Genomic DNA, 24,843 nt, shown 5'->3' with positions numbered 1-24,843 from the left:
TTCACGGAGGACTAACGGCAGATGAGGGGCAGCGCCCGGCCAGAGCGCACCATCATGGGAGCGAGCAGGGTCTCACTGTGGCTGACATGGGGTAGGTTCACACCGCAGCTGCAAGACACAAGCGATCCGGATTAAAAGTTGTTTATCATGAGATAATTGTTTTCCTGCTTTTTCCTGCTCGGACACAGTTGTTTCCAAAAAGTCGCACCCGGGGGAAAGTTGCAGGATGTTTGCTTGGAGAAGAAGCTATTGTAGTTATTAATAGTTTTTTTTTTAACTGTTTAAATGTGAATAATAATTATTGTTTGTTTGTCGGGTGTAGTTTGTCTCGCGCAGAGCTCTGGGATGTTGTCTCACGTGGACAGGTATGAGGTGATCACACCTCAGAGACTTCCGGGCAGACAGAAGAGGAGCCTGCGGGACAGCCAGGTGACTGCACCTCACCTGCCTCACCCACCTGTGACACCTGACACGTCATGATTCTGCATGCAGAGAATCATCTTATAGAAAATGAGCAGCGGGGAAGAAGGACTCAGTATCTCACTGAAGTTCAGGCACAGACGTGTTTTAGCCAGGATGTACTTTAATATGTCCAAAGTACAAGTTGCTCCTCTGTCTGTGAAGTAAAGTTTAGGGCAGTATTTTTTTAACCTGATCACGTTTTGCACATAAAACTTTTACCTTCAGAGTAACTGCAGCTGTCAGTAAAAAGTAGTTTCCTTCTGAAATGTGATGGAGTACAAATACTTTAACTACACTCGGTTACTTTCCACCACTTTGTTACAGATATTATATAATGTTGCTAAAATTCCTCTCAGCCTGCTGTTAAAATGATATTTTTATACAATAATTCAACACTTTTACTATGTTTATTTTGCACGATGAGTACTTTTCCTTTTGGTATTTTCAGTGTATTTTGCTGCTAGTACTTTTATTTCAGTAAAAACGTGCAGGGCTTTCATTTGCAGAGTGTATTTTTACTGTAGTATTGCTACTTTTAAGTGAGGCCTGTGAGTACTTCTTTCTCTACTATTGACTGCAGGACGTTTTTCAGCAGCTGTATCCTGATTGGCTTCGGTACGAGTTGGCCGTTGACGGGAGGAACCACACGATTCACCTGGAGAAAAACAGGTTTTCAAGTACAAATTTGACAGTCAGCATTTTTAATTCTAGAATAATATTTAATAGATGAAAAAGAAGTTTCTGCTGCAGCTTCTTCCACCTGCGTTTTACAGGGATCTTATCGGGACAGACTTCACTGAAACACATTACTCAGAGGACGGAAGACGAGTGACGACGACACAGAGCGAGGTGAGATCACTTTAATTTCCTTTGAAGCTTTAATTTAAGACAAATTAGCTCACAGGTGGCTGAAAGCTTATAGTTTGATTTATGTTCTGACATTTCAGACACAAATAACACTGATTGATTTGCATGAAAAAGGGAAAAAAAACTCTCAGGTTTCTCAGAGTGAACAGTGTTTTATTTCACCTAATTTCTTTGATTTGTGTTTATTTATGCGCTTTAAATCTTCCATAAAGTCGCATTTCAGTGTTTCTGGTGAAAATAAACGTCTTGAGGCTCCATGATGTTCATAATCTACTGTCAGATTCAGTGTATTTCTGGAGACTCATTTCATTCTTGTTATTATTGCTGTTGTTTCTGGTGATCAGTGTAATTAGTTTTCACCAGTTAACATTTAATATGTCACATTCTAATAAATACACAGAGTGAACGTGATAAATATCTGAGCTGTGATGCATCATTTCATGGAGGTTAAAACAAATAAAGCCCTCGTCACGAACGTGTTTCCATCCAGGATCACTGCTTCTATCACGGCCACATCGAAGGCGTGGACGACTCCTCAGTCAGCGTTGGCGTCTGTTCGGGCATCAGGTGAGAAAAGCGGGATGTTTTCACAGCTTCCTGTTTGTAATGCGCCGCTTGGGAAACTTGCAGGGAAACTTTCTCAGATGCTTGTGAAACGCGTTGCCTCATGATATTTCACGATACCCAGATGTTGCAAGAATCGTGAAAGTACGTCGATGTCGTCAAACGCGGGATGCTGAACGGCTTCAGGAGCCACGTTCATGAACGAGAGGCAGAGAAAGAGTTTTTTTATTATTACGGGCCAAAGCGCGGCCTGAAGGAACCTGCGAATCCACAGCGAAGGACGGCCGGTCACTCGTCTTCTGCTCTGTCTGCAGTGGCTTCATGAGAGCCTGGCAGCAGGTGTACCTGATAGAGCCTCTGGGACAGACCGAGGACGGCGAGCATGCCGTTTACAGACAGGAGGACCTGAAGGTCAGCGGCAGGCCCGGCTGTGGCTCCTCGTCCAACGCCACCACGCCGTACGACCGCGACCGGGGCCCTCCGCTCGCCAGCCTCTACAGGTCCAGATCATGGGTAGGTGATGTGTCCGTGAGGGGACGATGGAGGGTCAGGGGTCTGAAAACGACCCCGAGCATGAACGCGGTATCTTTCCTTTTCCTCCTTCAGAAACCGAAGCCCGTCGCAGGTCCGCAGAGGTTTGTCGAGCTGTTTGTGGTGGTGGACAACACCGAGGTAAACGTCTCGTCTGAAGGTCTTCACGATGTCCCTTTCCTTCGCTGAACGAGTCTGAGCTTGTCTGTCCTCTTCCTGCAGTATCAGCGCTATGGAAGCCAGACTAAATCGCGTATTCTGGGAGTCATAAATCACGTCGATAAGGTAATTTTGTGTCTGTTGAAGCTGTTTTTGAGCCCGCCGGCACTCTCGGCCACCGTTATTCACTCACACAGACGTCCTCCTCCGCCTGCAGCTGTATCGCCCTCTGAACATCCGAGTCATGCTGGTGGGGCTGGAGATCTGGACGTACAAAGACTACATCGACGTCGATATTAATTCGGAGACGACTCTGGACAACTTCCTGCAGTGGCGGCAGGCCGATCTCCTGCAGAGGACGAAGCACGACACGGCCCAGTTTGTGACGTGAGGATCAGTCTTAAACGCCTGTGCAGACATTAAATGCAGTGATTCTGCTAGTTTGACCTGATGTTCGGCTTTTTCCCTCGACAGCGGCAAAGACTTCGACGGAGACACAGTCGGACTGGCCAACAAGTTTGCCATGTGCACCGAAAACTCCGGTGGCGTCAATCAGGTACGAACGACGACCTCTGACTTGTGTATTTTATGACACATTCTGCTGAATCTAAAGTCTGCGCGTCTCCCGCAGGACCACCACGACAGCCCGATAGGCCTCGCCTCCACCATCGCTCATGAGATGGGACATAATTTCGGTTTGTCCCACGACGCTGCGGGTTGTGTGTGCGGTCCATCTTACAGCAGCGGGAACTGCGTGATGGCAGACAAGCTCAGGTAAAGACGTCACTGCAGACGCTCAGGTTTGAATTGCATGTGAAACGCCACCCTGCTCGCTTTGGGCTTGGCCACTTGGTTCCCATAGGCTGTTTGCAGTCACATGACTGATTTATCGAGTGTTAGTCGTGTTGCTTTTAGCTGTGACTTTAAATCTGTCACCGTAGATTTAAAACAACAGCTAAAGTTACACCACGTCCGCTCCTCCCGACCGCAGAGACTTCAGACATTTTTTCAGTCAATTTCTTGCATTTTTCACCCTCATGAACAACAGCTTTTGGTTTCTTGGCTCGATCCATCTGAGCATCCTTAAACGACGCTGAACAGCATTTTGAGTGAGTGTTACAGCGCTGCCTCCGCAGAAAATCACTTCCAGCCCTCCATCTGCGGCTCACACCACAACAAAAGAGTGACGTGACGTCATCTGCACACAAGCCATTCAGGGAAATCTTAATGCTACAGCACATAACGACACGTCGGGCTGCAGAGCTCCGCTTCATGTTCCAGCATGACAGCGCTGCTGTGCACAGAGGTTTGACCGGCCTGCACAGATCAAATCATCCAGGAGAGCAGAGGCTGTTTTAGCAGAAGATTAAATAATTCAGTAATCACACAGGTGGAATTTTCTGCTGTCCACATACTTTTGGCCACATGGCGTAAGTACTGTTTTATCTAGAATCACAACCAAACTGATATCTCTTTGCTCCTCTCCAGGACGGGAAATCAAGCGTTCCCAGAGTTTTTCAGCGACTGCAGCGTGGAGCAACTCGCCGAGTTCATGGAGCGAGCTCAGCCCAGCTGTTTGTCCAAACCGTCGAGCTCCGTTCAGACCATCGCCGTGGTCCCTCGCTGCGGCAACGGCCTGCTGGACCCTGGAGAGGAGTGCGACTGTGGCACCGTGGAGGTAAAGCTCTCAGGAGCTCCATCAGTCATTTCTGGGACCTCGGAAAGTTTAAATATGTCCTTTGAAGGAAGACACCATTTGGGTTTTGTGCTTCACTGACTGGTGTGGTTTCCTGCATGCGAGGTTACAGCGAAGCAAAGGGAAGGCAGCGTGACTCAGGCTGGAGTTCAGCCTCAAAAATTAAAATAGCTTTCCCGTGCGCTCACATCTAATCAGAGAGACAGAGCTCTTGGCAGAGATGCTGCTCGTGGGGGAGATTTAAATCTGTTTTCACTGAACTTTCATCGCTGCACTTCATCATGTTCGAGCTGTAACCGGATCCCAAAATATGACACAGCTGAAAAACTGTGGCTTTCTTTCTAGGAATGCAAAAGCGCGTGTTGTGATGCCTCAACTTGTCGCCTGACGGAAGGATCCCAGTGTGCTCACGGAGAATGCTGCGACAGCTGCCAGGTACTGCAGCCGCCATCACCCAGCGTCCTCTTTCACACTGATTCAGCTCCTAAAATCCAGAGAAAAACACGTTTTCTGTGAGCAGGTATAATGTTTACAGTCTTCACCATCTTGATTTAGCATGTTAGCATGCTAAGTACTGCTGAGGCTGATGGATATTTGGTCAGAAATCAAAGTTTGGACAAATTAAAATGTTGAAAAAGTCTGTGGGTTTCCAAAATTATTACGATTCATCCTGAGGGGAGCATGAATGTAGTAAATTTGACAAACTCAAAATGGAGCCTCACTGTGGTGCTTTAGGATTCATCCTCTGGGAACCATGAATGCACCAAATTAATGAAAAACAAACGTCATGACGCTCCATCCAGTCGTTCTTCAGGCACTTCAGTGTGAACCAAAGTGGTGCTCTGACGGTGACACCCAGCATTGCCGTCCTAAAAAAACCCCTCCAAACTGGGTTGAGAAAGCTCGGCTGCAGCTACAGGAAGGCCGGTCGTACCGACACACCCTGCTGCTGGTTAATAACTGTGGACTTTAAAATAGCAACAGAAGGTTTCTCCTAAAACCACATCGAAACAGCAGCAGGTCGGTAAAAACAGGAAACAGAGGGAGATATTCTGCTGCGTCCATGCAACTCACCACATCCTCAAATGAGGCAGTGCTAATGACACACACTGTTCAGCTCACTTTATTCTTACTAAATCACCTGAAATGTTCTTTAACCTGCAGTTCAAAGCGGCAGGAAGTGTGTGCAGGAAGTCGGCTGGCAGCTGCGACCTGCCTGAATACTGCACCGGAGCGTTGGAGGACTGTCCTGAAGACAGCTTCGAGATGAACGGCAAGCCGTGCCACAACCAGGCGCAGGGCTACTGCTACGACGGCCGCTGTCCCACGCTGGAGCAGCACTGCTGGAGGCTGTTTGGACCCGGTACGCTCGCACGCCGCCGTCCAGCCGAGCCGAGCCGAGCCGAGCCGAGCCGACAGGAGCTTTCGTTTCTGTGTTCATCTATTTCTAGAAGCTTCAGTTCAGAGTCACATGGAGGAAATGGCTCTAAGAATAACTTCGCTTTTAACAGTATTTTTATGATAAAAGACTGCAGGGAATTGGATGAATGGCACTCTCACAGCACAAAAGAAGAGCGTATTTAAAAATAATTCCACCATCTTCAGCTTAAATGATGTTCCATCGTCACGAAGCACCTCGGCCACTTTTCCCTTTTCGCTTCGCTTTAAGTCGATTTCAGGTTTTACTGAGTTACTGAAGTATTTTTCTTCTCTTGGCACTAACGAGCTTCCGTACATTAAAGAGCACGAATGTCTTCTTTCCTCAGGGACCAGAGTCGGACTGGACGTGTGCTTTAACCTGAACAAACGGGGCGAAGAGGGCGCGAACTGTGGCAGGAACAGATTCGGCTTCGCTCCCTGTGCTGCAGCGTACGTATGAGCAACCTTCACGCTGAACGTCCTGCTGAAGCTTCAGCGCTGAGAAGGAGCAAAAACACATGAAAGCCTGTGTGTTTGAACGTTTGTGTCGTCTGGATGATGAATTCTCAACAGGTCCCGGCCTGTGCCTGGAAATGCCCCTGAACGCCTCATCCTGTGGGTGGTGGGAGCAAACTGTCATCGAGCTCTTGGTGAATCTTTCTTTTGTTCTGCAGGAATCTGAAGTGCGGATCTATCTTCTGTGGCGGAGGCGGCGAGTCCATCACGGGTAAAAGGGCGGCCTACACGGTGTACGGCCTCGAGTGCAAGCTGGCCGTGGACGACGACAAGACCAGAAACATCGACATGGTGCCGCAAGGAACCAGATGTGGACCAAACAAGGTGAAACTGAGCTTCACACAGAGTTTTATTGGTGATGTCGGTCGTTTGGCTCACAGTCAAACGTTCGTGTGCAGGTTTGCCTCGACAACAGATGTGTGGATTTATCCGTCTACGGGTTAAAGGAGGATTGTGCAAAGAAGTGCAACAACAACGGGGTGAGTGCAGCTGATCGGACTCTTCTGGACCAAAGTCCAAGCGCTTCACTCCTGTGGGAATTCACTTTTACTGCCTTTCGCCTTCAGGTGTGTAATCACAAGAAAGAGTGTCACTGCAATCCAGGCTGGGCTCCGCCGTACTGCGACGTGCAGTACGCAGACGTTCCTCAAGGTACAGTCGATGCTTCTGAGCAGGTTTGTTCGTTTTATGTAAATCTCGTAGCTGGAGGTCAGCTCTCAGTGAGCAGCAGGGAGAAACAGGTCACACCTGCCGGTTGAATCACTCTGCCAGTAAGAGAGAAGCATGAATCACTGACTGAGCGATCACTCATTTGCAGCTTTGGCCTGATGGAGTGTTTCATACGTCTGAAATGTGAGCTCGCTTTAAAGCCTGAGAGTTCCTGTTTCAGACAGAGCGCTCGGCTTAGAAAACTGGAGCATGTAAGCCTTCGACAAAGGAGCTGCGATGGACAGAGGGACACAGCAAACAGAGATAAAGGAGAAGTAGAGACATTTGCAGAGTGAGGACACAGTGGTGAAATGTCTCCACGCAGGGTGGACGCCACTCTGTCCTCAGCAGAGCCTTTAGCTTCTGTAAGCTGCTCGTTGCATTTTCCCCAAATTATGATGAAACACGTTGATGAAAGAAATGAAATGTTCAGCAGTGACGATGCACAACCGTCCACTCGAGAGGACGCCTCTTTTTCTCAGAAATGTCGTATAATTTTAGCCTCTTCGCCGTTTATTTCTCGTTATTACACAACCCCGATTCCAAAGAAGTTCTGTGAAACATAAATAAAACAGAATTTCATAATTTGTTTAATCCTTTTTGACATAAACTGAAAACAGCACAAAGTCTGTACAGTTGATGTTTGAGCTCAGCAGCTTCACTGATTGGTTTTTAGCCATTTTCTGTGAGGACTCAATAATAAATGAATGTTCTCATTTATATTAGCTGCTTGTGCTAAAACAGCTAATTCAGCCCTGTGAGCCTGCTAAATGCTAACATTAGCACGCTAACATAGTTCAGCTGAAAAGTTCATCCTCTGATGACCATGAATATCTGCGATGCCTTTAATGGAAATCCTTTTGTGCGCGTGTGTGTGCGTGCGTGCGTGCGTGCGTGTGCGTGGGTGTGTGTGCATGCGTGCGTGCGTGCGTGCATGCAGGTCAGAGTGCAGTCATACCTGCTGTGTGTGCCTCTCTCTCCATCCTCCTGGTCATCACTGTAGTGATTGCTGGGCTGATGTGCTGCAGAAAGGACAGAATGGACAACTACACGTCCAAAAGGTACTGGAGACGTCCGTCTCCCGCGCAGCTCGTCCACGTCTGTTTCTTGGTTTCAGTCGTCCACTTTTTAACAAATCTGGTGTCGACAGGAAGGTGCACTCAGCTCCGGACAAGCTGAACCCGATGTTCCAGGAGCCGAGCACGAAAGACAGACCCCAGATCAGCCAGCCCACGTTCATGGAGTCGACAGCAACACAAGCCTGCGCCCCCCTGATGGTGTGTGTGAGTCCCAGCAGAGCAGCTCCACAGGTACAGAGCATGACCCACGTCCGCTCACGGCCCCAGAGATGGTGCAGGTGAAACTCTGATGACGGTGTGCTTTTTTTGTTCCAGCCGCCAAAGAAACCGTCTTCATCGTCGCCTACCTCACAAACTGAACAGGTAAGCTTTAAAACAACGAGCTGCGTTCAGAGTCCGCTCCGTACGGCAGCTGCTGAGGCTCAAAGCTCTCATTCAACAATGCATGAAGGAAGTTTCACACATGGCAAAATGCAGTTGATTCTGATTTTCATCTGTCAGCAAATCCCATGAAGAGACAACACTGTCCGTCCATCTGTCCGTCTGTCCACGCTTTGACCGTCCTGCTGTCTGACTCAAACCCGTCAGTTCCTTTGAAAACACGTCACACTTCTGTCGCTCAGCTCATTTCCTAAAGCAGCTGGTCAAACGTTAGTCAGTCACCAGGAAACAGATGATAAATAATCCACATGTGGTGCTGCAGTGAGTGTGTGTGTGTGTGTGTGTGTGTGTGTGTGTGTGTGTGTGTGTGTGTGTGTGTGCGTGTGCGTGCGTGCGTGCGTGCGTGCGTGCGTGCGTGCGTGCGTGCGTGCGTGCGTGCGTGTGTGTGTGTGTTCACGGTGATGAAGGAGCATGTCAGTCACTGATGGTTTTTAATAGTTTCTGGACAACAGTGGAGCTCTGTGGCTCAGAGGACGTGGGATTCGCTGACGATCAGAAAAATCTGAAATCACCAAACTTCTTCCTCAGCTCCACGTGAGCAGCTCTTATCAGCCCTCAGCGTGTTTAAAGCGAGTAAAAAGTAAAACTGTCACTTTCTTCTTTCCCACAGACGAGACCTCAGCCTCCGTTGAAACCTTTACCTCCTCTGAGTAAAACACAGGTGAGTCACACCTGCAGCTGCTCTCAGCGCAGACGATCAGTTGAGTTCAGTGGAGCTAAAACCGACATTCAGCCGAGAGTCTGAAGAAACGGAAAATAAGACGTCCGACCTGTTTCCAAAGAAACTTCACACTCAGGAACGTTCGTCTTGTGTTTCAGTGGATGGCGGCCAAACCGGGTCCTCCTCCTGTACCTCCAGTCAAGCCCAGCCCTCCTCCTCCTCCTGCGAAGCCACAAGTTCAGCGCCTCACATGAAACTTTCATTAAAGGACTCGAGTTCGACCGAAGCGGACGACGCTCAGCCTGCAGTCGCTCTGCAGTCGCTCTGCGGACGGACAGCGAAGCTTTATGGGATCAGAGCCACGGAGGCCGAAGAGTTCAGTCTTTAAAGACGTCCGGTGCTTCATGACGGACACCGTCAGCTTCAGCTGCTGTGGAAACGTGGCGTTGAGCTGCTGCCGGTCTCACTGTTGTGTTTGTAAAAAGTTCTGTCTGCTAACTTCCTTTAACGTGACTGTAAGTTCTCTCAGTGCACTTTTATAAACGTGAGCAAACTGCTGCTCGCATTCAAACTTTTTAAATATTTATTTAACGTTTGTGAAAGGGACTGTATGAAAATGATGAGGGCTGAGCATGTTTTTTTGTTCCAGCCTGCAGCGCTGCTGGCTAACCAATGCTAATTTAAAATCCTTTACGCGCCTCAAACCTGCAGAATCTGATGCTTTTTTGGCCACTTTAGAGGACGACACTGATACATCGTCACCTTTTAAGTTAATATGATCAAATCAAACTTTATTCATGAACAGCAACTGTTTCCTCTCACTTTTAGCTCCGTCTTTGGTCTCCTCCACCTCCTGACGTGGCTCTTTCAGCTGCTCCACTGCGTCTGTCTGCTTCTACTTTTGAGTTCTTTTGTTCAACCATTGGTACCAATTCAACTTAGATTATTTTTAGATATTAGATGGAGGGCGTAGCTGTTTTTTCTGAGGGCCTCCACCCTGAAACTCTTCCTCCAGTCCCTAAATGTCCAAAGCCAGTGTGTGTCTCCTGCAGGGTGGAATGTGTGTCACTTTGCACTGTACTTGAAAACCGTCGCACAGCTCAGATGACCGCTGTGGTTCAGCTTTTGCATTTATCTACGTGCTCCTTTGTTTTCAGGAGGTGCGTGACGGAGCCTCGAGGAGCAAATACTCCTTGTGTTTGTTCTGCACTGATGTGTTTCTAAGGCGACAGTCACATGATGTTATACCTTTGAGGTGAAGCTGTAAATCGGGAGCAGATCTACACGTTGAAATGACTGAAGTGCACAACACAACAAACGACGTCTTCTTCTCTGTTTGCCTCTCAGCTTCATTATGTGACCTGATTAAAAGTGACATTTTTCTCTGCGAAGCTCATCGTGTTGTCCTGCCTGATGTCCAGAAACGCTTTTATGGACCTCCTGAGAAGTTTCCTATTGTTCTTCCCAACACACGGCGGCCATGTTGTTATTACTGTTAATGCTCCTTCATTGGTCTCCAGTGAACGGCCCGAGGAAATGTGCTGAGAAGCTGCAGTGAGTCAGCTCAGGTCCCAGTGAGACGCTCATTATCTGGGTTTCCTGCTCGGCCTTCTTAAACGATCACACACACACAAAGGATGATGGTTTCCAGTTTAACACACACTCATCGAGTCATCGTGGGAAACTGAAAAATGTGAAATGAATCTGCAGCCTGTTCGATGAACTGGTTTAATCAGTGTTGTAATTAGCGTTCAGTAAAACAGACCTTTTTATGTAACTCGCTCATTTAAATCTCACTAAAAGTTATGCATAATTATGGGCGTGGCCGCTTTGAGTGACAGCTAGCTGCAACGTTTCAGCAACCAGGCTTCATCTGGCCGCCTCAGCTCCACCCACGCTCCACCTCTTTGCTATTTCTGGATTAGCCGGGACTTTGGTGGAATCAGTCACAGCCATCATGGCGACGGCTGGAGTGGCGGCTCCTCAGAAAGCTACAGAATGCTGTCAGGAAAAGGTGTGCAGCATTTAGCTGCTGCAGCAGGTATGTTTAGGCTCAACACACCTGCTAGCACGCTAATCTCAGGTCGTAGTAACGTTACTACAAAGTTACTGTCAAATTTTTAATGTCCAGCGCTGGTTTACGACCAAATTTCTGCAAAATACTAAGTTCTTTGTGTTCAGAGCTTATTCGCTCTGCTTTAGCATGCTAACATGCTAAATTAGCACAGCGGTCACGATAAACATTACATTTAAGATAAAAAGGTTAGTGTCAGCGTGAGCATGTTAGCAGTCTGATGTTAGCATTAAGCCAAAGCTAAGTACAGCCATGTAAAATGTCTCGCTCTGTCCATCATGGTCTCAGTTCTACGGAGCGTTTTAGCATCTTTCAAGTTAGCAGCTAGCTGGTGAACAAAGTGGAGCATGAGTCGGTGGAGACCAAAGATGGAGCTAAAAGAGACAGAGACTGGACTGCAAAGGGAAGCTAAAGTTGGATGTGCAACTTAGCAACTGTTTGCTAACACATTAGCCACATCAGCTTTATAGGGTTATATAAGTCAGTGCTGTGCTAACAGCTCGTTGCAGGTCCAGCATTGATGCGAGTGATCAGATCAGGCTTTGACATGTTGAAACAGGAAGGAGACAAACAAACTGTCTGAGGTCTTTGGTCTAAAACATCTCTCAAGAGTTCACCTGAAGCAAACTGCAGAAAGTCTTCTGACGTCTGTTAGGCTAAAGAAGACAAAGGCTGCTCATAAATCCGCCGTCACACAAACATGTAACATCGGATGTGTAAATCTCAGTGGAAGTGGATGAAAGAATCCAGTGACTGGTGTGAATCGGGGCTCAGACGGGGGAGCTTAGCGCTGAGGAATGCAGGCGGGTTTCTCAGCCGCAGCTCGTCTGATTCACTCTGAGTCACGAGCCAAGAAGCTCGTAAAACAACAGAGATTACAGCGATGCGGCTTGTTCCTCAGCTAATCTTCGTCTCCGCTCAGATCGCCGGCTTGTCGGCCTGAGATGATGCGCGGTGACGTCGTCCCTCCTCAGAGCGTCCAGCCAAACATGCAGCCATCTGTGTTTGTGTTCTGATCTGCATTCCAGCTTCAGAACAATCCACCAGGATACCACAAGACTTTCCAGCCAGCAGGCCGAGCACCATCGGCCTCTGTGTGGTCCTCCACGCTTCACTCTGCTCGAGCTGATTTAAGATCTGCTTCGCCACGGAAACACGACATTTGTGCCGTGGCAGAGCGAGACTGTGATGTGAAACCCAGCAGAGGCCGACGGAGGTGAGCTGGCACGACGTTTCATGCATGTTAACACGAGGACGGCTGGAGGTCAGTCCTGAAAACACTGGCAGGAGGTCATGAGAAGGAAGGAAGGAGGACGTGAAGCTAATCTGCTCATGACTCACCGTTAATCACTCAGTTTGAAGGCTGAGTCAAATCATCTCGATTGTTTCCAGCTTCTCCTTTTTTTCCGTTTTTAACCACAACTAACTGCAGCTGTACTTTTCCCAAATGTCGCAGTTTGGAAGACATCATGAGGTACTCAGGTGACGGCAGGTGTGTGATGACACCTGAAACTATTACTGACCAGAGTTTAGATGCAAGAAGGAATCTGAATAAAACCTTTGATGGTGAAATAACACCACGAGTCTTCGTCAGTGATCGCGACAGACTCTTCAGTGGTGCTTTGAGCTCATTGCTAACACGCTAACACTGACAATGCTAATGTTCTGATGTTCACCACTCGGTGAAATAAAGCACCTTGCTGAAGATTAAAGCTCTGAGGATGAACGCTGAGCTGGAAGCAGAAGCGTGGACAGAGTCATGCCAAAGTCATTTTATTTCATTACCAGGCAAACATTTGATCTTTATACAATGAAACTTCCAAAAAGTTCAACATTCAGAGACGAGTTTAAACCATCAGATGGAAACAAACACTCGAATGGAGAGAAGAAAACCGACAAACTGACTTATTTAAATACAAAAAAATATCTTTTCCATTGCACTTCAACTTCATAAATACACCCCAGAAGGTTCATGTCTGTCTAACCATGTGACCACCAGCTGACGGTGCATCTGCAGTACATTCAGCTCGTTGCTCCGCTGGTTTCACTGCGGGCGAAGCTGCAGACGGAGCTACGACGTTTGACGGAAACCAGGCGGGTCAAAACCTCCACGTACGATGCTGCGTTCAGGTCGCGTGGGACAGACGGCGAAGAGTTGACAGCTTTAAGGAGAAGCTGACCGACCGATTATCAGCAAATGTTTCAGCAAAGAAACTGAGGGTTAATCCAATCAAATCCATTAAGTCTGAGTTTTATTACATTTTCATTTTAAATGCTCTGAATCAGATTCTTATGAGGACTGATGGGAAACGCTTCTAGCTGCATCTCGTGTCGCTATCGATTAATCTGCTGATCATTTTCTTGATTATCTGAATCGTTCTGTTCTCAGAGCTTCAGGTCAAAAACTGTGTTTACGAAGTTTACGAAAGCAGCAAATCCTCACTCTGAGTGTTAAAAGCTCGGATGCGTGTTGGAATCACAGAGTGGAAATTCAAAATAAATCCTTTAAATATCAAAAAAAAAGGCAAAATGTGCCAAAGAGCCCCGGTAACAGACTCAATCATGACGTGAAATATGTGACTTTAACAACACCAAAGGGACAAAAACGGTCATTTTGGTCAAACACTTTGCAGATTTTGCTGGAAATTCATTTAAAATTTGCATTAATTTGGACAGAAACTCCACCGCTGACCCTTCGCTTCCACCCTACAGGACACGAACGCAGCGCAAACCGTCCAGTGAGACATTATGTGCACAGAGATGAGACAACCCATTAAAAAGACAGTCGCACAGTATGGACATACAAACATGATGGCCAGCCACGTCCGTCCCACACGGCATTTAATGACAGAAGACTCCTGCCTATGATGCATAACACTGTGATAGAAAACATTTCCATAGACTCTAAAGCTCAGACTTATAGTAAAATATATCAGATCGGTTATGAGCGACAAGAACAGCTTCTGTCTCGTCGTGACGGCGAATCCTGCGACGGTTTTGGCAGCCTGGAACGTTCACAGAGAGAGGATACATGGGAGTATCAAAGTGCTGTTTGCTCGGTCGTGACTTCCTCCCCGACCCGCCCCGCCCCCGACCGCTTCCTGTGTTTTCCTCGTACGTCACAAGTTTGAGTTCCCGTGTTTCTGTCCGAGCCCTCGGATCCCGTGCTACAGTTTTGCAGTAACAGTAGAAATGAGCATCATCAGTTTTTGTGAGTGTTCGTGATGAAAGGAAAAGGTGGAGTGACACAGCTTCATAGCTTCCTCATGTAAGAACAGGATTCATCCATCAGACCTTCCACCATGTGAGACGATGGAGTGGACAGACACCACTGAGCATGTGTGAACCCCCTCTCTTTTTTTTCCCCCCACCCTGAAGGAGATGAGGAGAGAACATCTCGAGTCCATGTACAACTGTACAGCGTGCGACGCCACTCTGCTGCGCTAACAGCTCACAGTCTTTAGTGTTACCCGGAGCACAGGCGGGGATGGAGGACGCCGCGCCGCTCACGCGTTTCTCTTTTTTAACTTTGTGGTTAAAGTTTCGTATTTCGTCCAGCTCCAGTCTTGGTCCTTGAGAGAGGGAATTAAATAAAGGCATTTTCAAAAATAGCTCTGCGGTGCACTTTGATATCGCTGTCTTTAATAACTTCTTCCTGTCTGGAGGTCCTCACTATATTCATGCTAATTCATGCAGGTGGATTGTCTACATCCATTTTACTTGTTTGTAGTCGTCTTCTCTGCCTTTGATGTGTGAAACCATCAGTGTATGGAGTCGCCCAGGGCGCTCCACTCTTAAATATTTTGCTCTACTGGTGGTCAAAACCTCCAGAAAGTTAAAGCTGAGCTCCTGATTTGAGCTCACTGAGCACTGAGACGTGCAGCGAATAAAACAGATAAAACTGTGTTTGTTTAAAAACAGACATCTGGCATCAAGGCCGCTTTCCTCTGCAGGAACTTGCAATTCAGGCTGATCTGAAGGCTGTTTGTTGTTAGCATCAGAGGTCCTGGACCTCTGAAGCACCACAAATGAAAACCAGTGAACTCACCACAATGCTTTTGGTGTGCTCATCGGCGGCCTCCTGCATCAGGCTGGTCAGCTGACTGAGGTACCTCTGGTTCTCCTGCAGCAGCCGCGGTGCAGCATCACTGAGGGGTAAACACGCAGAGATGTTAACACACAAGACCGCCATCGTACAGACAGCGTGTTGAGGGTTTAACCGCCGGGAGGGGGGGGCACTGACCTACTAATCCATGTATGAAAGTATTTACACATGAGTGCATTTCCTGCTGGATACACAACAGACAATCAAACAAGTAAAGTTCTGTTTTGTTTGGGTTGTAAAACATGTCAACTGGTAATGATATCCAGACCACATGATGCATTCAAGCCTGTGGCCCTTTCAGGACAGCAGAAAAGCAATAATCACTAAAAGGATGTGATTAGGTTCAACAGAAAACACAAATATCTCTACAAATTCATCTAAATTAAAACACAGTCTAACACCATGTAGCCCACACTCGTCCTGCCTGCTGCAGCCAGCTGCAGCTGAATGAACATCTGTGTGTAATCGAGGTGCTGCAGTTGGTTTTAGGTGAAACGTCTGTGTGTGAGAGGTTTGACGGCCGGCTCGTCACTTTGCTGAAGCCACGCAGCCGAAAACACGCGAGCTTAAAGCTTCTACACATAAATGAACCTCACACTGAAGCTCTCCCCAGACGAGTTCACATAGCTGATTAAGCCCTTCGCCGCCACGTAAATCTCCCTGTAGTTCAGTTTACCAGAATTCAAATCTGGAGTCTGCGGTGAGGTTCCCACGCTGGTGCACAGGTAGCGACGCATTTTACAACAACAGCAGCGACCGGTTTGTGAAAAAGGTCTGAAAACCATCACACACTCCCTGCTCAGCACACACACATGCTGTTGAAGGCAGCTGGTGAGCACAGTGGAGCATTTGGCAGCTAAACAGACAGATATTTTTCCAAAAACAGACCTAAGAGCAGAGTAAACATTGGATTTAGATTGATTAAGTGGGCAGAAACAAGACTCCACCTGAATGATCATGTTGCTCCACAGCTGCTGGATGTGTCAATGGGCAACTGTCTGCTAACTTACATAAGGTGGTAAAACACCAGCAGCCTCACAGCTCGTTTCTGCTGCCCCCAAGTGGCCAAAAAATGTTGTGCAGAGGAGATGAGACCACCTCTTTCAGACTTTCTGGCAATGCTTTAAACACAGGCCCTGGATCACCTGTGATCGCTCTGAATGAACCTACCTGTCGTTGGGCCCAGGTAGGGATGTAAGGGGATGTGGGGAGCTGACAGGCTGTGCTGACTGCGACCACTGAGAAACCTGCAGCAGGTTGGACGACTCTGGACTGGCCGCTATCGAGTTCCTCGACGAGTTTTGGGCCTGCAGGAGAGAGAGAGAGATCACACATGCAGTGGTGACGAACCAACATGTTTCACTTCACACTCCATCGCAGAAAAAACTCCATTAAAACCTGATCTAGACGTTTTGTGATTTGTAACTAAACAGCAGAGTCACTTACGCAGGCGATCTTCAGTAAATGCCAGAACTCTCTCTGTCTCTTGATCTGCATCTGCATCACCGTGTTGTCGGCATCCTTGATGCTCTCCAGGGTTTTCTCGATTCGTGGAAACAAGTCGATGATCTTCTGTTTGCTGATCAGGATCTTACTGTTGAGAGGAGTAAAGACAGAGCAGATGTTAGCATGCGGCGTTAGCGCCGTGGCTCGCAGCGCGGCCGGAGGACGGAGACAGTTTAAATGAACCCACAGAAGACACAGTCTTACCTGAGGTGGGTGTACAGATCTTTGAGGACCTTGTCTTGGTTCTGGACAGTCTGAATGATGGCCTTGACCATCTCGGAGCTGTCGCTGCTCACATCTGGTTCAGGTGCTGAGAGGAAAGCATCAGATTAACAAACACGTGTGACCCAGGTCACTGTGATATAACGACATCATCCTGAATGCTGAGAAATTTAAGTGTCTCTTACTTTTGCATTTCATCTTCAGCTGTTTGTAGAGCTCAATCGCTTTTTCTTCTCTGCAACAAAATTCAATGGTCACATTTAAATGTTTACCAGACTGACCGCCCAATCGCAGTTACTGCAGCCCCTGCAGGGCGTCTCTGTGGACCCCGTCACATTTTTGAGGAGCTGCATGTTTTCTACAGTGAACAGCTGTTTTATTATTATATCTGTGTGAACTCTTTTCTGTCTGTAAAACTTGAATCCTTGAAAAATGAATCCTGATAAAAAGGCTTTCTTTGGTTCCTTCTATGACAAAAAAGGGTATTTTTGTCTTGTTGGCCTGAGTTTAAAAATGTTCCCTGGTCCCAAAAACAAAACAGCTGTCAGCAAACTCAACAGCAGGAAGCATCACATCATCATTTCTGCCTTTCAGATCAACCAACTCAGGAAAAAACCTGTAATAAGTGTGAGTGAGGTCAGCTCAGAGTCCATGAACACTCACAGCTGCTCCATCTTGTCTCCTTGGCGCCGAGCGTAGGGGCTCCTCTGAAGCTCCACGATCTCCGAGTGCAGCGCCATGATCTCATCGTCCAGATGGCTCACCTCCGCCACCTGCAGGACAAACGACATGCTCGGACTGAGAGTTCAATTTGTTCTGAGAAACACTTCAGGTCATTTAAATGCTTTCAACATTTAAAGACTTTGTTTCTTTAAAAAGGAGCATCACCTGTGCAAACGCAGCAGCTCTTTCCTCGTTCTCCTGCCAGGCCTTCAGCATCTTCTCAGAGGCTTTGGACACACAGACAGCTCATCAACACACACATCTTGCTCAGTGCTATAAATATGTGAAATGTTCCCATATGTGAACGCGGGGCATCAGCGTCAGAGCAAACAGCTGCCAGTAAACACTCACATATGCCATAGTGCATCTGATCGCTGTACTTCTCCAGGTCGTACTGGATGCTGCTCTTGAAGAAGTCCAGCTTGGCCTTCAGCTGCTGAGAGAAGCCAAACATGCTGTTCTTACACCTGGTCAGGTTGGTGTTGTAGCGCAGGAGGCTCAACCTGCAGGAGGAGGACGGAGACAGTTAAGAGTGAGGGAGGTGTGACAGTGGGTGTTAGCGGTGAGGACCACAGTGAGAGGGGAAATAATCCTAAAAAACAAAGCTTTCAGTCCAGGATGGCCCACAGAGGTAACGTCTCCCGCTGGATTACATTAAAAATACGAGCTCTGTGACCTCACTTCTGTCCACACAGGACGGACGTGCTGTCCTTATGTTGTTTTTCCTGCAGCACACGGAGGCAACAAACCTTAACAAGATTCTGCTTCAGTGATTTCCTGCACAGAAAATGTTTCAACCTTAAATTTCATGCGTGGCCAGCCTTCCTTCTGATTTGGCTGCCAGTTCAACACATTACCCCTCGACCACGTTAGATTAGATTTGATTAGATTAGATTAGCCTTTATTGTCTCCCTCAGGAGAAATTTGTCTCTTTGCACTGCAAAGACAGTCAATGCAGCAGCAAACGTACAATCACACAACAGTTAACGTGCACCATCACACACAGATCTATACACACTAGAACACACACGCTACAGTTTAATCCCAAGACACGACATTCCCGGGAATACCATACACATTCAGCAGCATCAGCACTGAAGAATCCATCTGAACCTCAAACCAGGGGAGGAACAGCATGTTGGGAGCTTCGCTTTTGAACTCTTTCGCCTTAATAATTGTTGATGCCACCATTAAATGCTGTATTTTCACTGTAGTTAAGCTTTACCTTAGAAATATAATGCAGTTCCCAGTACAGAAAATAGCTCCATTTCGGGGTAAACATTAATCCTGAATACACACGCAGAATAAAGCACGACGCTTAAAGATGTTGCACGCTACAAAACTTTAGAAGGAGAATATTAGTATTAATTCAGAGGCTTCACTGGGACTCAGCCTGCTTAAAACCAGCAGCTCAATTTGAGTTATTTAAACTTTTTTCATGGTGTTAAAGGTTCATTAGCAACATTAAAAGACGTATTTTTGCACTGAGAAAAACACAAAATGCTGATTTCTTCTCGTGACTCACATTGCAGCCCTCTGTCCTTGGAAAAGCCGGCTGTAGTCCTCCTTCAGGCCACAGATGTAGCTCACTGCTTCACCCCAAACCTTCTTCAACGCCACCAGAGGCAGCTGTGTTTTGGCCTCTTGCACTGCAACGTTAAAACAGATGCATGACAGCTGCACTGCGTGGTGCTCAAACAGAGAGGAGAACATTGGTGGAGTGACTGAAGATGGTGTTCATCACTGTACAATCTACCATCTGTTACAGAACAGCCTGTAATGACCCCTAATCTGCTTAATATGGTCTACTTTGTGCATTAAGGTACAGTGACAGTCAGCAATAAACTCACCGATAGTGTTGACTTTATCAGGCAGCTGCCTGGCACTGAAGGGACCAGAGTACGTGGTGATGCTCTTATCAAACAGGTAGACGATGTAGGTGTCCCAGCCTCTCTGCACAGGAGACAAGACAATCAGCACTGGAACAGCATGAAGATTTACTGTTGGTGCATCTTGAGCCGCAGAGTCAACTCACCACTCCATCCAGCACACACTGTGCAGCCGGCTTCCTGGGATCCAGCGACACTCCCGTCTCCTGCAGCAGCTCCTGGTTCACCACTTCGATCTTGGTCTCGGCCTCAATGCGTTTCTGCAGACTGTGGAGACTTTCGTCCGGAGCCAGCTGGAAGGAGTAGACCTGAGCTGTGGTCATGTTCAGGATGTGGACGACCTGGAGAGACGAGAGGGAAGCAGGAGGTATGAAGTACAGGTGATTCAGCGTCGGTGCAGAAGCTCATATCACATTGGTACTGGTATGAAGCAAAAGCTCAGGTGAAAAGCATCAGCATCTTCTCTGCACTTCAGAGATGAAGGCAGGAGAGAGATGTGTGGCTGACCCGGGCTGAAAAGGTTTGTGTCTTCAGATAAGACTTTAAGCTCTGCAGTAACTCGCCTTCATACTCAGAATCTGCTCCAGCACTTCAAAGCACAGAGGTTTCTTGGTGTCGGAGTGGACTCTGCCTCCTCTCTGGACGGGATCCCACTTCAGCATCAGCTGAAGCAGCGTCTCCATTGGCTCCAGCAGCGTCCTAAAGCACAGCAATGAAAAGACGGGTTCAGCTGGCATCCATGGACGAAGACAAACTGCGCCGCCCTGCGTGGACAGTCCCGGGCTCCTCACCTGCTGAGGTTGTTGGGGTAGGGGAGGTGTGTGGAGAACTTGACCTCTCCGTTCAGTTCCTCGACAGCCATGATGTCTTTTGGACCTTTATTCCTCACCTTGCTGGCCCTGTGGGTGACAAGAGACGAGATGATGATGAGCAGCTGGATGGACATGTTACTGTCTTCAGTCATTCTCAGGCGACACGGACACTGAACACATCCTTGAGCCGTGTGACTCTGCATGTAAAACAGTGATGCAGCACAGCGTCAGCAGCTTAAACTCATGTGCATCGTGGCAGACTGAACTTCAGCAGTCTGTCTGTCACTGCTACTGTTATTCTTTGCCTTGGTCTAAGCTTTAGATTACAGCTCCCACAATCCTGGGGTTTGAGGGATCTCAACAGGAAGTATAATGCTGCCATGGAGTCCATCATCGAGCTGCAGGCAACAACCAAGTCTGGATGTTTACATTTCAGCGGGCTGAGCCGTTTCTGTTGTATCCAGGGATGTGCAGACAACGATCACTGGATTACTGGAGAAAACTTTAAAATGTTTTTTCAAATAATTCTCAGGCAGGTTCTGAGTTGCAGTATAAGGAGCGTCTTCTTCTATGATTTCTAAGCTGATTTATGGATGCGATGGACATCAGAGATCATATGAAATCCATGAAAATCCATCCGTGATGTGTGTGTTCATGTCTGACTGAGTTATGACTCAGGAGTGAAAGTTTTGATGCTGCATTGGGAGCTGAAGGCTTTTAAGCACTTTAAATACCTTAAATGCCTTCGATGTGTCACACCCTCTGCGGCTGCGGCACCGTGTTGGTGAGCGGCCAAATCAGCAGACTTACCGACAATAACCAACTTGTTGAGAACACCTGCACACACCTGTTCCTTTCACCTATCTTTGTCTCGCCCTACAATCCACCTCTGCTGCAGACTGACGAGCAACTTTTATTCAACTTATGAGCAAACGAAAGCCTCCTACCACTGCACAGGCTGAAGGTTGTGCAGGAACGGACGAAAACCACAGCTGCATTCAAACACCATCGTGCCGAAGCTCCAGTAGTCCACAGTAACTGTGTATGGCTTGTTCTCAAACAGTTCAGGTGCCTGCAGGAAAGAAGCGACAGTATAATACTTTTACTTTTCAACCTCCATCAACAACACAGTTAATTAGCAGTTCTACATTTCATCATCATTGAAGGCAGGCAGAAGATTAAAGGATTTCAACACAGAATGAGAAGCCATGGATTACATAAAGCTCTGTGCATCTGAGGATAAAGAAACAATTCCTTGTTTGCTTAAGTGCTCACCAGGTACTGAAGCGTGCCAACGAAGGAGGTGCACAGACTGCCCTGGTCCAGGTCTTTAGCATAGCCCAAGTCAATGATCTTGTGAACCAGCTGTAGAAGAATATGTAAATGTAAGAGTTTCTTCAAGATGTGCGCTCAAACAGAACGGCCACAAAGCCACCGAGTGGCAGCTTACCTTTCCGTTGATATCTTGCAGCACGATGTTTTCAGGTTTCAGGTCTCTGTGTATGATCTTGTTCTCATGCAGATACTGGATACCAGATCCTAGAGCAGATAACAGTGCTTCAGCTGAACGGTAAGGCTCTAACAGAACAGTCTGAATGAACGAGCTGCTCACAGAGAAAACGGACATACCAACATCGTTGAGTAACGAAAGCACTTCGCTCTCTTTCAAACCGCAGCAGTTCTCAGGTTTGCTCAGCATCTGTAAGCCACACAGATGCAATTCTATCACATCTGCAGTAAATCAACACTACATGACAGAACGGCGACCCAGCTCGATGTGCGGAGGGTTAACAAGCTGCACTTCTATTGTTGGAAAGGAAAAGCAGCCTCGTGCAAACAGGTACAGTCTATCCCTTCTTATCTCTCCTTTGTAGCTGGCAAACGAAAACTGTGTATCGCAGCCGACGATGCAGCCCAGCAGGAGAGACGCTCTGAGGTGTGCTGATTTCTAACCGAACTACGAGCAGGACGCACATTTTTACTCTCTGACTGTGGAAATCTGACGTGAAAGGCCGATTCTGAAAGTCCTGATTTTGGGGGCAGCCCTAGTGAACAATAATTCACTGCTGCACCGACGTTGATGAAATCTCTATATTAAGCTGCAAAGTGTGGCAACACAAACCGATCAGGCTCACGTCATTGGTTTCCAAAAGCTTTTAACCTTGAACTCTAATGGAAAGAGGGCGGTTTTAGATTTAAACACTCTGGCTTTCAAAACACTGTCTTACTGTGAACAGAAAGCCCAACAGGACCAAAGGATGGACACTGAACTGGTTTAACGTTGACATATTCTGAGCCTCCTTTCCACAGTCCCCACCTTCCTCAGGTCTCCCCTGGAGCAGTACTCCATGGCCAACAGTGGAAGATCGTTTAAGGCTATGTGGTTCATTTCCTCCGGGACATCTCGGGCTGTCACGACATTGATGTGATTTAACCTGAGAGAGACAGAAGGTGGAGTTGTTACCACATTGCTATTTAACAAAGCCCACATTGTGCAAAGTCATTCACTGCTACAACGTCTGCAAAATACTCCCTGTGTCATATTTCACTGCAGTTCCCTTTAGGTAATTCATAACTTACATGAACTGTAAATGAGTATCTTCATTATGATATCAAAGTGTCACTACATAACGCCTTTAAATGAATTTGCTCTATATATGAACAGAAGTGTGAGCTGAAGAAAATGTATGAAAATGAGTCAAACTTTTTCATGATCTGGATTTCTCTGCTCCATCTGTCCTTATTCCTTGGTGTGAGCTCTAGACGGCACATTTTCACAGCTATTTTTTCATTTGTTTCCTGCAACACAGAACAGAAATTCCATTTTTATATCAGCACATAAAAGCAGACCCAAAAACAGCAGTTTGTGTGTAGCATTGGAGGAGCTGCTCCCCATACCTCTCCATACAATGCTCCAATAAATGAGTATGTTATTAATGCCAATAGGAAGCAGCTTAGCAGTGGCACAGCTATTATCCTGGGTATTTATCTTAGTGCCTCCTTCTATATGATTTTTAGTGTCACATGTGTGGTATCAGGGTGATGTGGCTCTGAACTCACATGATGTTGGTAGAGGTAAACATGGGCAAAGCCGCCCATGCCCAGCCTCTCTTTCAGCTCCCAGTCTCCGCAGTACTGGTTCTGCCTGAAGGGAGGTTTCTCCATTGTTGTAACGCAAGCTGGACCAAAGTGTAGAAATAACGTTAACATGTCAGCAACGAAACACAAACGGCGCAACGCACATATGATTTAATTTCGAGGATTAATCGATTGCGGTTTTTGATTTTCTACCTATTACAAAAACTATCAACCACAGGGGCTAGTCTACATCCTGGATCAGCAGCCAGGCTAATGTCTGATGACATTGATATTTTAATAATAACGCGTCAAACAGGCGTCTCCTGACCTGTCTTTTATAACACTTGATTCAATTTACAAAAGACAGTCGGAATGAATAATACACATACATACGTAAAAGAAAATGTTCTTTGAGTTAGCTACATTGGCTAACGGTTAGCTAACGCTACATGAACAGTAAGCTAACCAACGGTAGCCCAATACATTCCAGGAAGCAGACGGAGCCAGTCGCTAGCTTTCTAGCATTAGGAAATGAAGGCTTCGACCCCGGTTTAGGTGACGTTTCAATAACGTCTCCGTGACGAGCCGCTGGTAAAACGTGTTTTGACACTTACTTCGGGTTTCTATGAAAATGTCATGAGCTGTTCTCGGCAGAAATGTTTGCAGTCTGTTGTGTTCCGGTCAATGCAGAACCGTGATAATGTGTACTTTCCTACGTGACGTCACCAGAATCCCCGGCTGTGTCTCTTGCTAACGAAACGAGGGCGCATTCAACAACGCAACGCCCGCTGCGTTCAACGATGCTTAAACTGCTAAACAACCGCCAAACAACGACGTTACACAGTAAATACCACAACATGATTCTAAGTCTATGATGCTTCTTCACATGGCGACAGTTAATAGTGATGATAATAGAAGAAGAAGAAGAAGAAGAAGAAGAAGAAGAAGAAGAAGAAGAAGAAGAAGAAGAAGAAGAAGAAGTAATCATAGATGTAATAGTAGTAGTAGTAGAAGAAGAAGAAGAAGAAGAAGTAATAATGAATGTAATAGTAGTAGTAGAAGAAGAAGAAGAAGAAGAAGAAGAAGAAGAAGAAGAAGAAGAAGAAGTAATAATGAATGTAATAGTAGTAGTAGTAGTAGTAGTAGTAGTAGTAGTAGAAGAAGAAGAAGAAGAAGAAGAAGAAGAAGAAGAAGAAAAGTAGCCCACATTGATTTAAAGCAAAGAAATCAAATGCTTCTTACAAAGAAAGAAAATACAGAATGAACATAATAATACATGTAAAATAAGATTGAGAATAAAACCCCACTCAACTGTATTCATAATTGTAGAA

At 46.8% G+C, this 24,843-nt stretch overlaps 2 protein-coding genes across 3 annotated transcripts; one reads left to right on the top strand and one right to left on the bottom strand.

Annotated features, from left to right (window-relative positions):
• On the top strand, positions 1 to 10,498 carry adam8b (ADAM metallopeptidase domain 8b). The gene is made up of 23 exons (XM_070990560.1): positions 1 to 91; positions 323 to 429; positions 1,058 to 1,131; positions 1,236 to 1,311; positions 1,820 to 1,896; positions 2,208 to 2,406; positions 2,500 to 2,565; positions 2,647 to 2,709; positions 2,801 to 2,970; positions 3,058 to 3,139; positions 3,215 to 3,357; positions 4,072 to 4,261; positions 4,625 to 4,714; positions 5,444 to 5,642; positions 6,046 to 6,148; positions 6,373 to 6,538; positions 6,613 to 6,693; positions 6,781 to 6,865; positions 7,863 to 7,983; positions 8,073 to 8,232; positions 8,317 to 8,364; positions 9,053 to 9,103; positions 9,262 to 10,498. Exons 1-23 carry the CDS (start codon positions 22 to 24, stop codon positions 9,355 to 9,357), a joined length of 2,517 nt encoding a protein of 838 aa, XP_070846661.1. The 5' UTR covers positions 1 to 21; the 3' UTR covers positions 9,358 to 10,498.
• Positions 10,499 to 12,929: 2,431 nt separating this feature from the next.
• On the bottom strand, positions 12,930 to 24,246 carry LOC139349668 (inhibitor of nuclear factor kappa-B kinase subunit alpha-like). Of its 2 annotated transcripts, none has more exons than XM_070990623.1 (22): positions 24,127 to 24,246; positions 23,495 to 23,613; positions 23,139 to 23,233; positions 22,752 to 22,869; positions 22,064 to 22,133; positions 21,885 to 21,973; positions 21,710 to 21,799; positions 21,382 to 21,506; positions 20,414 to 20,521; positions 20,186 to 20,321; positions 19,769 to 19,963; positions 19,584 to 19,686; positions 19,259 to 19,382; positions 18,085 to 18,236; positions 17,899 to 17,960; positions 17,674 to 17,783; positions 17,196 to 17,245; positions 16,993 to 17,098; positions 16,729 to 16,876; positions 16,453 to 16,589; positions 15,226 to 15,325; positions 12,930 to 14,749 (listed from the first exon to the last, which is right to left on the bottom strand). In XM_070990623.1, the coding sequence occupies exons 2-22, from the start codon at positions 23,597 to 23,599 to the stop codon at positions 14,684 to 14,686; spliced, it is 2,289 nt and encodes a 762-aa protein (XP_070846724.1). In that variant the 5' UTR covers positions 23,600 to 23,613; positions 24,127 to 24,246; the 3' UTR covers positions 12,930 to 14,683. The 2 variants fall into 2 exon arrangements, with proteins under 2 accessions (XP_070846724.1, XP_070846725.1); XM_070990624.1 differs by having other exon boundaries at positions 23,495 to 23,618; positions 24,127 to 24,216.
• Between the last annotated feature and the right edge of the window lie 597 nt (positions 24,247 to 24,843).

Source organism: Chaetodon trifascialis, chromosome 21 (genome assembly GCF_039877785.1).
Source record: "Chaetodon trifascialis isolate fChaTrf1 chromosome 21, fChaTrf1.hap1, whole genome shotgun sequence".
Taxonomy (NCBI): Eukaryota; Metazoa; Chordata; class Actinopteri; order Chaetodontiformes; family Chaetodontidae; genus Chaetodon; species Chaetodon trifascialis.
Note: the sequence above shows the minus strand (reverse complement) of the source record. Positions and strands in the feature narration are given on the sequence as shown.

Bases quoted from the DNA above. Each gene is read 5' to 3' on its own strand.
- adam8b (XM_070990560.1), top strand. From the start codon at position 22: ATGAGGGGCAGCGCCCGGCCAGAGCGCACCATCATGGGAGCGAGCAGG. The intron at 4,715-5,443 runs GTACTGCAGCCG...TTTAACCTGCAG, and splicing joins AATGCTGCGACAGCTGCCAG to TTCAAAGCGGCAGGAAGTGT. The intron at 6,866-7,862 runs GTACAGTCGATG...GCGTGCATGCAG, and splicing joins GTACGCAGACGTTCCTCAAG to GTCAGAGTGCAGTCATACCT.
- LOC139349668 (XM_070990623.1), bottom strand. From the start codon at position 23,599: ATGGAGAAACCTCCCTTCAGGCAGAACCAGTACTGCGGAGACTGGGAG. The intron at 17,784-17,898 runs GTGATGCTCCTT...TTTGTCCTGCAG, and splicing joins GAGCTGCTGCGTTTGCACAG to GTGGCGGAGGTGAGCCATCT. The intron at 15,326-16,452 runs GTAGGTTCATTC...TTTACCCCTCAG, and splicing joins CTACCTGGGCCCAACGACAG to TGATGCTGCACCGCGGCTGC.